Raw genomic sequence first — 10,933 nt, 5'->3', positions numbered from 1 at the left:
GGATTGTGGTGATGGAGTGGGAATGGGGAGAGGAGGAGCTGCAGGAAAAGGAAATTGTGACATGGGGACATCCAAAGTGTCCAAGGCCAGGATGGGCATTTGGAGCACCCTGGGATAGGGCAAAGTGTCCCTGATATGGGAATGGGATGGGCTTTAAGCTCCTTCCCAAGTTAAACCATTCCAAGACTCTAAAAATTAAGACAAATTTTGCTTTTTTAGTCCTCCAGGACCAGCACTGCCCCTATAGCACTGGCACAGGAGGACTATGTAACAAATGTAATAAATGTAATAAATGTAATAAATGATTCCCTTTTCTCCGTGTTTTATCCCCTCTCTGGTAAACGAGGATGGGTTGGATGTGGTTGGATTGTGGAGATGGAGCCCTGTGAGTGGGAATGAGGAGAGGAGGAGCTGCAGGAAAAGGAAATTGTGACGTGGGGACATCCAAAGTGTCCAAGGCCAGCATGGACACTTGGAGCACCCTGGGATAGGGCAAAGTGTCCCTGACATGGGAATGGGATGGGCTTTAAGCTCCTTTCCAAGCCAATCCATTCCAGGACTCTAAAAAATAAGATAAATTTTGCTTTTCTGCTCCTCCAGGACCAGCACTGCCCCCATAGCACTGGCACAGGAGGACTTTGTAATAAATGTGATAAATGATTCCCTTTTCTCCATGTTTTATCCCCTCTCTGGTAAATGAGGATGGCTTGGATGTGGTTGGATTGTGGAGATGGAGCCCCGTGAGTGGGAATGGGGAGAGGAGGAGCTGCAGGAAAAGGAAATTGTGACATGGGGACATCCATAGTGTCCAAGGCCAGGATGGGCATTTGGAACACCCTGGGATAGGGGAAAGTGTCCCTGATATGGGAATGGGATGGGCTTTAAGCTCCTTTCCAAACCAAACCATTCCATGACTCTAAAAGATAAGATAAATTTTGCTTTTCTGCTCCTCCAGGAGGTTTCCATGGTCCAGCTCTGCTTTCACTCTATAGAATCAAAATATTTACACAGCAAAACATGTGGCAGGTGAGGAAATGAAACCACCCAGAGCTCTCAAATCCACTAAAAAGGCCTTTTAAAAAAAAAAAAAAATTATTTTTTACCAGGAATTAACAGCTGGAAAATAAAGAGGATAATGGGAAGAATGAAGGAAAATAAAGAGGATAGTGGGAAGAATGACGAAAACTTAGAGCCATCAGACACCTCTTCAACAGAGAGTTGTCTGATGATTTTGATTTTATAATTGATTTTAAAATTGATTTTAGTTGATTTTTAAATTGATTTTCCTTCTATTTTTYTTCCTGCTGTGCATCATTTTAAATCAAATTTTGGGGTAAATCTGCCTGGAAAGGCCCGTGGAACARCCCAAACACTGCTGGCTGTGTAAATCCACTCTTTGCTGATGTCATAACYRKGAAAAAAATAAGATTTTTGATCCCAAAGCATTGTTTGGTCTGTTATCCCCAGGATGACAGCTCCACTGAGCTCCATCTCAGTGATTTGAAAGTAAACACCACGACTTTTTCCCGACGGGGGTGGTGGTGGAATCTATTTCCAGCAGCACTTGAGAAAAACTGGCACCGTGTGGGTTTTTCGATGTGATCTCACAACACAGAGCTGGCACAGTGCAAAATGCTGAAAAAATGAGAAGGTGTTCGGAATAAATRCATTCATTTWWAAAAAAAAAWTAAAATTYGAGGGGTTTTAGCAATTTAAATCTGTCAAAAAATCAGCTTGTGGCATTCAGACTCAGAAAAAATATCCAGTGAAAGAGTGGTTTTATCTGAATTGAGGGCGCTTTTGTGGGGTTGGAAAGAGGATTTTGTTTAAATGTTTATATCTCAGAGATGAATTTCATCCAACATGAAATAAAAATCCCATCTACTGCTGCCCACAATAAATGAAAATCATGGAATGGTTGGGAGTGGAAGGGGCCTTCAAGATTTTTCAAAATCACCAATCAAGGTTTTTAAAAATGCCCCATTTCTTCATTAGAGCAGGGGARTTCAGAAAATGGGAACAAAATTTTTCTCCAATCATCCTAAAAGGGGAAAAAAAAATCCTAAATAAGAGACAAAATCACACATCTGCCATGGCTCTTTCCAGCTGCATTATKCTGCCTGGGACAGCCATTCCCTGCAGAAAGGCCACATTAAGTGCATTTTATTTATTTATAATAAAATATATAATATTTATTTATCTTATTTATTTATTTATTTATAGTAAAATATATAATATCTATGTATTCCCTTTTCTTTATTATTTGTAATAAAGAATAGAATATTTATTTATTCCCTCTTATTTATTTATAACAAAATATATAATAGGATATTTATTTATTCCCACTTATTTACTTATTTGTAATAAATATATATATATATAAAGAGCCTTTATTATTTATTATTTACTATTTATTTTTCTAATAAAATTTTCCTATTTATTATTTATTTCTAATAAAATCTATAATATTTATTTATCATCTCTTATTTATTTCTATATAATAATATATATTTGTTTATTCCCTTTTATTTATAATTTTGCTTTCATTAGGGAGTAAGAGTTGACATAACTTATGTTTGGCTTTATGTCATCAAGAAAAAACACTCAAATTACAATTAATGAGATATAAAGGAAATGGTAACTCATCCCTAATTAAGGCAGAAAGATTGATCAGTTGAATAGTTTTAATTAGGATAATTTTGATATTGTTCTTTGATTATTAAAAAAAAAAAAACTCAAACAGAATTGAAAACCCAACAGAACAAATCAGGGATGGGGAAGAACCCATGGAAAACAAGAGAGGGACAGAGAGAGCTGAGCTCATCCCTGGGTGTCCAAAGGGAAGGGAAAAATCCCAATCCCAACTGTGGATATTGGCTCAATCCTAAATAATTTCACACATTCCTCACCTCTGAGCTCCCAGACCAAGATCGAGCATTTTGAAATGGTTTCTAATCTCTGCCTATAAAGAGATCCATGAAAATTAAAATCTGCAGTAGAAAATAAATCTGTGAAGCAGCAAAATGTTTGTTACAAATGCAATCTTGAAGGGAATGGGGAAAAGCATGCTCTGGACCAGTGATAATCTGATTTAAATTTTATTTTCTATATGCATGAGAAATATTCTGCATTTCTGATGATGTTAACAGAGTTTTCTTTGGAGGCTTTTTCTGTGGGAAATKGTTTTATCATTCTGGAGTGTTTTACAACATCCCAAAGTCTCCCTGCAATCTCTGGTGATAAAAAACCACCCAGGGTGACACTGAGCTGTGTTCCAGGAACAAGGACAAGCTGCAGAATCCTCTGCCTGTTTCCAGCAGGGATTTGTGGATCCAAATCCCATCCTTGTCAGAATTCCCAACCCCTCAGCCAAGGACCAGCTGTCCCCAGCACTGACTCAGATTAAAGGGGTCACCACTGCCTTTCATCCTTCCTTGATCCCAAAATCCCAAAGGGAAAACTCGTCCTGCAGCCAGAAATCACCAACTATTGCAGCTTTTGTTTCTGGGTGGTGTAAAGGGGATTTTTTTTCCCCTTTTTAAACTGGGAACAAAGGCTGCTGTTACACTGGGAAATTGCAGAGCAGCAAATCAAACAGTCCCAAGGAAGGGACAAACACCCAAATGTCACCCTCAATCCTCTTATTGCCACAATTCCTTCAAAAAGCACTTTAAATATCCTTGAACTTGTCCCCAAATCCTCGAGCAAACCAAAACATCACAGCAGCATCTGCCATTTATTCACACAGACTGAGAAAAGTCAGTGGGTAGGAAAACTGAAGCTCCAAGCAGGTGATAAATCAAAATTTAAAATTATTGATAATATAAAATGACCTCCTGAACCCATCAGAGACACCCAGATCCCTGTTTGTGCCTCAGCACTTTATTCCMCATTGAAGGATTTCAAATTATATAAAACTTGAGCTTGAATATGATTTGTGCCTTGATTTTTTTAACTCCACAACAGTGAGAAATTCATTTCATCGGTGTTCCCCAAGAAAACGTGCAATTAAAAATATATAAAAATATATAAAAATATATAAAAATATATAAAAATGGAACACAGGCAATTTGCACCAGGGAATTTCCACCAGTTCTGCTGTGGGCAGGCAAAGAGCTGAAAAAATATCAGGGTTCAGAACCCAAAACCTGGGCTGCTGCACCTACAGATCTGAAATATTTCCTTTTCATAGCCAGCAATGAAAGGATTTCACAGAATTCTTCCCTGAATGCAAAAATCCAAAAGCAAGGCTGATTCTCATGCATAATATGTATTTATTATTAATATTATGTGCAATTTTGCACAATTATGGTCACTACATWTAAATTACTCCATTAAAGAAAGCCGTGGGTTGAGTCTTACTTTGAAAATAATCTTCTTCTCATTCTCTAAGAATTTTCTGAGGGAAAAGAGGGAAAAGAAAAACACCACTGGATGTGTTTTACCTTCTCTCTCACACCATTCTTTTCACCTTTTAAAATTAAAGACAGACAAATATTCAAGCATCAGATATGTTTATTAGACAGTTCCAAAAGTCAGTTTTATTAGGCAACTCRGAAAGAAAAGTAGAATATATCTGAATGTCCATGTTTTAATACTTCATGATCCCAAGGATATGGCAATCACAGAAGATAAAAACAGAGTTTACAAAAGTTACAAAAGCTGCTCTGAATTCCCAAATCCAGGAAATGGGATGAGTTGACAGGGAAGCTTTGGGAAATGCAGCCACRGATTTTCAGCTGATGATGGAACAAAGTGACATTGCCATGGAGGTGAATTCACAAAAATCAGCCTGGTGTGGAAATTAAGGCACTTTGGATACACAGTATTCACTTCCACAAAGGAAAACCATTCCAGAACTGGAGGGATGGGACAGAATTCCCAGTCCAGCCCATCAGAGCTTTGTGGGATGGAAGCTCTGGAGAAAAACCCACCAAAATATTATTTTTACCATATTTGATAATGAAGCAAATTTCCTTTTACAGAGGTCAAGGGAGATCTCCATGATTTCAACACTGTTAAACACGATTTTAAACATTAAATGTAAAGTCCATGTGAAAACTGCACAAAGTTCACATTAGGGATTAGTGCACGTAGCTGCTTTTAAAGAATAATAATAATAATAATAAAAAAAAAAAGCATTGACCTTCTCCACTCAACACCCACRAGGTCCCCACCAACCACAGCCCAAAGGGGATACAGTACAATGGAAGAATTTGGCAAAAAGCAATTTAAAAACAGCACTTTCTGCTCCTCCTGGGCACTTGAGATTGTCCCTGGACATTGGCCCTGTCCCTCTGTGCCACCAGCAAACAGAGAACTCACACATTGCAACAGAGGAGGAGGAATTCCAAGGAAAAATTCAATCTCAGCTGCTTTTCCTCCCAAGAAATTGAGAAGTTTTGCAGATTTTGTTGCAGCCTTTGGTACATAAATGGAGTGAATCCTGTGAGTGCAACAGGAGTTATAAAAATTGTTAGTGATGGCATTAGGAATTTGTTATCAGGCACTGMCTGGGGTTGGTTTTATTCTTTTACTTCATTAGTTGAGTGAAAAATGCCACTGTGTGAGGAAAAAAGGCAATTTCTTTAAAAGTCAAAGCAGGATTTAAACGTGGAAATGATGTTTCCTCTGAAAAACTTGGCTTATCAATAAAACAAATCATTTCCCCAGGAGAAGGATCCAACAAATTTCACCTCAAAGCAGGAAGGAGCTGCTAGGATAACTTGTTTATTCCCAGGATCTTTACAAGTTTATCCTGCCATGAATTGGATGGAGCATTAACATCCAGAAAAAAAAAAAACAACCTGTCCTTCACTGTTAATTCCTCTTTTAGCAAGAGACAAAACCTCTTTTGGCAAACCTGGACACTCTGCAGGATAAAACACCCAGCACTGAACTGTTCCCTCACAAAAATTCCACTGAAAACATGGAATTCACCTTCCTCAAACCTGATCTGCTCTTCCTACTTGAGCCACATTCCATAACTTGGCCCAAAGAATGATTTCAGAGTATTCATGTCATTAATTACTGAACCTTCATTCTATTCTTACAAAACCAAAGTAATAAAATTGATTTTTCTAAGTGTGATTATGTGAATGTTTTCCAGGATAATGCTATTTTAATACATAGTGTTTTAATGTAATAATCTTCTTACAGACAAAAAATAGGAGTTGAATAAATGTSTTTTAAAAGCAAAGAAGAGATAAGAAATCCTACCCAGAACACTGAATTTTTTTACAATTCACATCCATAAAAATACAGAATTGAGCATTAAATTGTGATTTTAAGCATCCTGGGGGTAATTTCTCCTTTTGTGAACCTTCATAGAAGTCATGTCAGCTTGGAGATGCATTAAAATATATTTTTGCCCAAATATATCCACAATTGTTAAGCTGAAAGGGACACAGAGAATCTTTGTGGGGAGAAAATTCTCTTTAAATAAACATCAGTGGCAGGATTTTTTTTTAAACCAGGATTTTCTTTTGGTTTCATTAAGGAGTAAGAGTTGACAWAAKTTATGTTTGGCTYTATGTCATCAAGAAAAAMCACTCAAATKACAATTAATGAGATATAAAGGAAATAGTAACTCATCCCTAATTAAGGCATAAAGATTGATCAGTTGAACAGTTCCAATTAGGATAATTTTGATATTTTCTTTGATTATATGGTTAAAAAACCAACAGGAGTAGTGGCCAATACCACATGGATCAATGACACCACAACTAAACCAAAAATTAACACAAATACAGTGAAAAAAATGGGTAAAACTTCTGTTTTGTAAACTTCTTCAAGGATAAATCCACCATAATTATAGATTTTAGTGACTGCTTGAAGCCAACTGTCAGCACTGTCCCTTTGGCTGAAGTGCATTTCAAACAAGCAAGTTATGAATGATAATAATGGATAGGCACCACACACATTATAGCATCTATAAATCCACCCCCAAAAGGGGCAGGAAAAAATCCCAAATCACCAGCASCACAGGCAGCTCTACCACTGCTCCCAGCTAAAGTCATCTCCTCTGCCAAACACAAGGAAAAAGCCTAAAATGGTCAGGAAAATGACTGCATTGCCAGCCAGCACCAGGCCACAGGCTCCCCATTTGATCTGAAATGCAAGAAATGGAATAATCAAAGCAAGGTCTGGCCAGGAGATGCTCAGGGTAGTTATTTCTAGGCATTAGATTGACTAAAACACTAAAAAAAACCCACCAAAATAGTACAGAAAAAAAATACTACAGAAAAAAACCAAAATACTACAGAAAAAAACCCAAAATAATACAGAAAAAAACCCACAATAATACAGAAAAAAACCAAAATACCACAGGAAAAAAAACCAAAATACTACAGAAAAAAAACAAAGTACTACAGAAAAAAACCCCAAAATACTACAGAAAAAATCCCAAATACTACAGAAAAAAAACAAAATGCTACAGAAAAAAACCAAAATGCTACAGAAAAAAACCAAAATGCTACAGAAAATAAAATAAAATACTACAGAAAAAAAACAAAATACTACAGAAAGATGCTCAAAGCAGAAAAGGCAAACAATCAAAAATTCATTCTGTGTCACTAATTATTCAATTGGCAGCCACTCATGTTGCTAATAAAACATTTCAGCCAAGCTACTGGTGGGATTTAGAGGAAAATCATGATTTAACTTACAAATCATTAAACCACACCTAAATCAGAGAGAAATCTGGTGAAATCAGGGCTCTTCTTTCATTGCCATGCAACAAAATATAAAGGTCTCCTTTTAAATAAGTAACAGGCATGGAGAATGTAGATTTTAAAGTAAACAGTTTTTTTAAATGAGCTGCACAACTAAATTTGCTCAGATAAGCAACGTTTACTCTTAAAATAAAGCTATGAGTGAGAGTTCCCTCTCGTGGTCATTCTGCTGCTGCCAGGAAAACAACTCCCAAAATAAAAATATCAAAGAATTTGGGTTTTACAATTAATTCAGAGCAAGTATGTGAATTTTAAAGGATTGAAAGTGAAGGGGAGAATCAACAGGACACATGAAAATGTCACTGGGTGGGTGGGACATAGGACAAGGGGAGTTCTTTGCCTTTTAAACAAATGTGACCAAAATCTCCCCACTGGAGAGGAGCTCAGAAGGCAAAGAGAAAAGAACTCAGGCAGAGTTTCTTTAGGCTTTGAAGGCACAAAGCTTTGGAAGTGCTTTGAAAGGCAGAGATTGCAGCATCCTAAGTGGAGAAAGCAGATATGCCAAGATAAAAAAAAAACAGGAAGCTAGAGCAAGAAGTGGTGCAAAAGGTCATGAGACAGAGAGGCATGAGGTGGAAGAGGAGATATTATCTTGTGTTGGACAAAACAAGGCTGGGGAAGGAAAAAAAAATCCAGCTAAAAACTTTTCAGTCATATGAGTCCTTTGTTCAGATCAAAAAAAGGAAATTTCAGTGGATTCTCACAGCACAATAATGAAATTAAAGCAGGATTTACAGAGCACTTAGAGATTACATCCAGTAAGTGTGTCTGAGAATGAAAATGAGGAAAGACTTACTGCTTCCACCCGTGCAAGGATGATGGGAAATCCAAAGGCAGAAACCACAATTCCCGTGGTGAAGAAATARGCCAGCTCCCTGCAGGCACTGCTGGCTGCATCCGTGTCATCACCCACCCTCCTGGCGATGAAGTGGGGAATGGGGCAGATGAAGTAAAATATCAGCACAAACAGAGGCCAGTACACTCTGGGGAGGGAGAAACGAGAAATGTGTAAGCAGTTAAAGGAGATATTTCAGTCAGAAAGTTATTGCAACACTTTTAATCCAACTTTATGGCTTGGAATTGGATTAACCACAAGGTATCACAAAACATGGGGCAACTCCACCTTGTGTTCCCTCTACTGATGGAGCAGGTTCCAATCTCTCACATGAGCAAGTTTTAATTTATCTGACTTTTATATCATTTTGCTGATTCAGATCTCACCACAGAGGGAGCAGGAAATGCACTGGAGAAGGACAGGAGAGGCTTTCCCAAATTAGAGGGATAAAGCAGCCAGCAAGACACACCCTTGCRCTCTCATCTCTGTGTCAGAGCTCTCAAGAGCCTCCTTGGAATTTTTAAAGTGTTCCAGACACGGAATCATGGAATGACAGAACAGTTTGGGCTGGAAGGAAACCCAAAGCTMATCCAGTTCCAGCCCCTGCCATGGGTGGGGACATCCCAAATGGAACCTTGTGGGAGGAGAGTTGCTCAAAGGAACAGGAAATTAAGGAAAATATTTATGTGTGATTAAAAACGCCTGTTCAGCAAGGTGGCACTGCTYTTCCTGAGGCAGCACAGAGCTGCCTGCAGCCTTTTTTTTTTTAATGGAAATGCAAATATCGGCTAAGGAAGTGATGTTTAATCACAACAAACTGCCACGCGCCAAGAGCCTGGAAGCGGAGGTTTGCCGGAGGAGCCAAACAGTTCAATTAAATGAGAGAAACACCTTAATTAATGGATTTTAAACAGGAGAAGCTTTGCAAGGGCGCCGGCCCGCTCACCCGTAGTACTCCAGGGCGCAGCCCAGCATGAGGAACGTCAGCCCGATGGCTCCGCTGAACGACAGGGCCACGAGAGCTGCAACGGCACAGGGCGGGCGGTGAGGCGGGCACCGGGAACCGCCTCAGGGGCATCGCTCCGGGGGAACCGGGAACCGCCTCAGCGGGCATCCCTCCCGGGCACCGGGAACGCCTCAGCGGGCATCGGGAACGGCCTCAGGGGGCACCGGGAACCGCCTCAGGGGGCATCGCTCCCGGGACACCGGGAACCGCCTCAGGGGCATCACTCCCGGGACACCGGGAACCGCCTCCGGGGGCACCGGGAACCGCCTCAGCGGGCTTCGCTCCCGGGGCACCGGGAACCGCCTCAGCGGGCATCGGGAACGCCTCAGGGGGCACCGGGAACCGCCTCAGGGGGCACCGGGAACGGATCAGGGGGCACCGGGAACCGCCTCAGCGGGCATCACTCCCGGGAGCACCGGGAACCGCCTCAGGGGCACCGGGAACGCCTCAGCGGGCATCGCTCCCGGGACACCGGGAACCGCTACAGCGGGGATCACTCCCGGGAGCACCGGGAACCGCCTCAGCGGGCATCCCTCTGGGGCACCGGGAACAGCCTCAGGGGCATCGCTCCGGGGGCACCGGGAACCGCCTCAGGGGGCATCCCTCAGGGGCACCGGGAACGCCTCAGAGGGCATCCCTCAGGGGCACCGGGAACGCCTCAGCGGACATCGCTCCGGGGCACCAGGAACCGCCTCAGTGGGCATCCCTCAGGGGCACCGGGAACCGCCTCAGGGGGCATCCCAACCGGGCACCGGGAACGCCTCAGAGGGCATCGCTCCGGGGCACCGGGAACGCCTCAGCGGGGGCCAGGCATCCCGCGGCAAGGGCCGGGCACCACCTCCCCGGCTGCCGGGCATCCCTCCCCGCCATTCCCGGCCGCCCGCCCCCGCGCCGAGGCGCTGCCCGGGGCGCTCCCTCACGGGGAGCCCCCGGTACCTTTCACGCCCGCCATGTCCGGGCTCCGTTGGCACCGCGCGATTTCCGCCCTCTGGCCCCGCCCCTTTTCTTGCGTCACGTGACCGAGCCTTTAAAAGAACGGGTGGTGGACGGGAGCGCCTTTTCCCGCCACGCCCTCGCTCGCGACAGTGGGCGGGGCTTCGTGAGGGGACGGCTCCGGGGCGGCGTTTAACGCACGGAGCCCTCACAAACGACCGGGTTTGTTTTATGCGCTGTRTCCGTGTCAAAAGTGTATGTATGTGGGCAGTAAATGTGTACGTGTGCGCAGTAAATGTATATTTGTGCACAGCCGCCGTTCGAATCTATACAGACCGCTTTAAAGACCCTCCGCCCCTCAGGCGCTGCGGTTTTGTGGGTTCTCCTGAAAACCTCAGTTTTCACCCCAAAAAAATGGGCCCGGGT

General features: G+C 42.1%; 1 protein-coding gene across 1 annotated transcript; it reads right to left on the bottom strand.

Annotated features, from left to right (window-relative positions):
* Positions 1-6,528: 6,528 nt before the first annotated feature.
* On the bottom strand, positions 6,529-10,593 carry LEPROT (leptin receptor overlapping transcript). Its single transcript, XM_057385956.1, has 4 exons — positions 10,511-10,593; positions 9,515-9,590; positions 8,530-8,716; positions 6,529-7,110 (listed from the first exon to the last, which is right to left on the bottom strand). Exons 1-4 carry the CDS (start codon positions 10,524-10,526, stop codon positions 6,994-6,996), a joined length of 396 nt encoding a protein of 131 aa, XP_057241939.1. The 5' UTR covers positions 10,527-10,593; the 3' UTR covers positions 6,529-6,993.
* Between the last annotated feature and the right edge of the window lie 340 nt (positions 10,594-10,933).

This window comes from Malurus melanocephalus, unplaced genomic scaffold (assembly GCF_030028575.1).
Source record: "Malurus melanocephalus ecotype Western Australia unplaced genomic scaffold, MMel_1.1 scaffold_891, whole genome shotgun sequence".
NCBI classification, from domain to species: domain Eukaryota; kingdom Metazoa; phylum Chordata; class Aves; order Passeriformes; family Maluridae; genus Malurus; species Malurus melanocephalus.
Note: the sequence above shows the minus strand (reverse complement) of the source record. Positions and strands in the feature narration are given on the sequence as shown.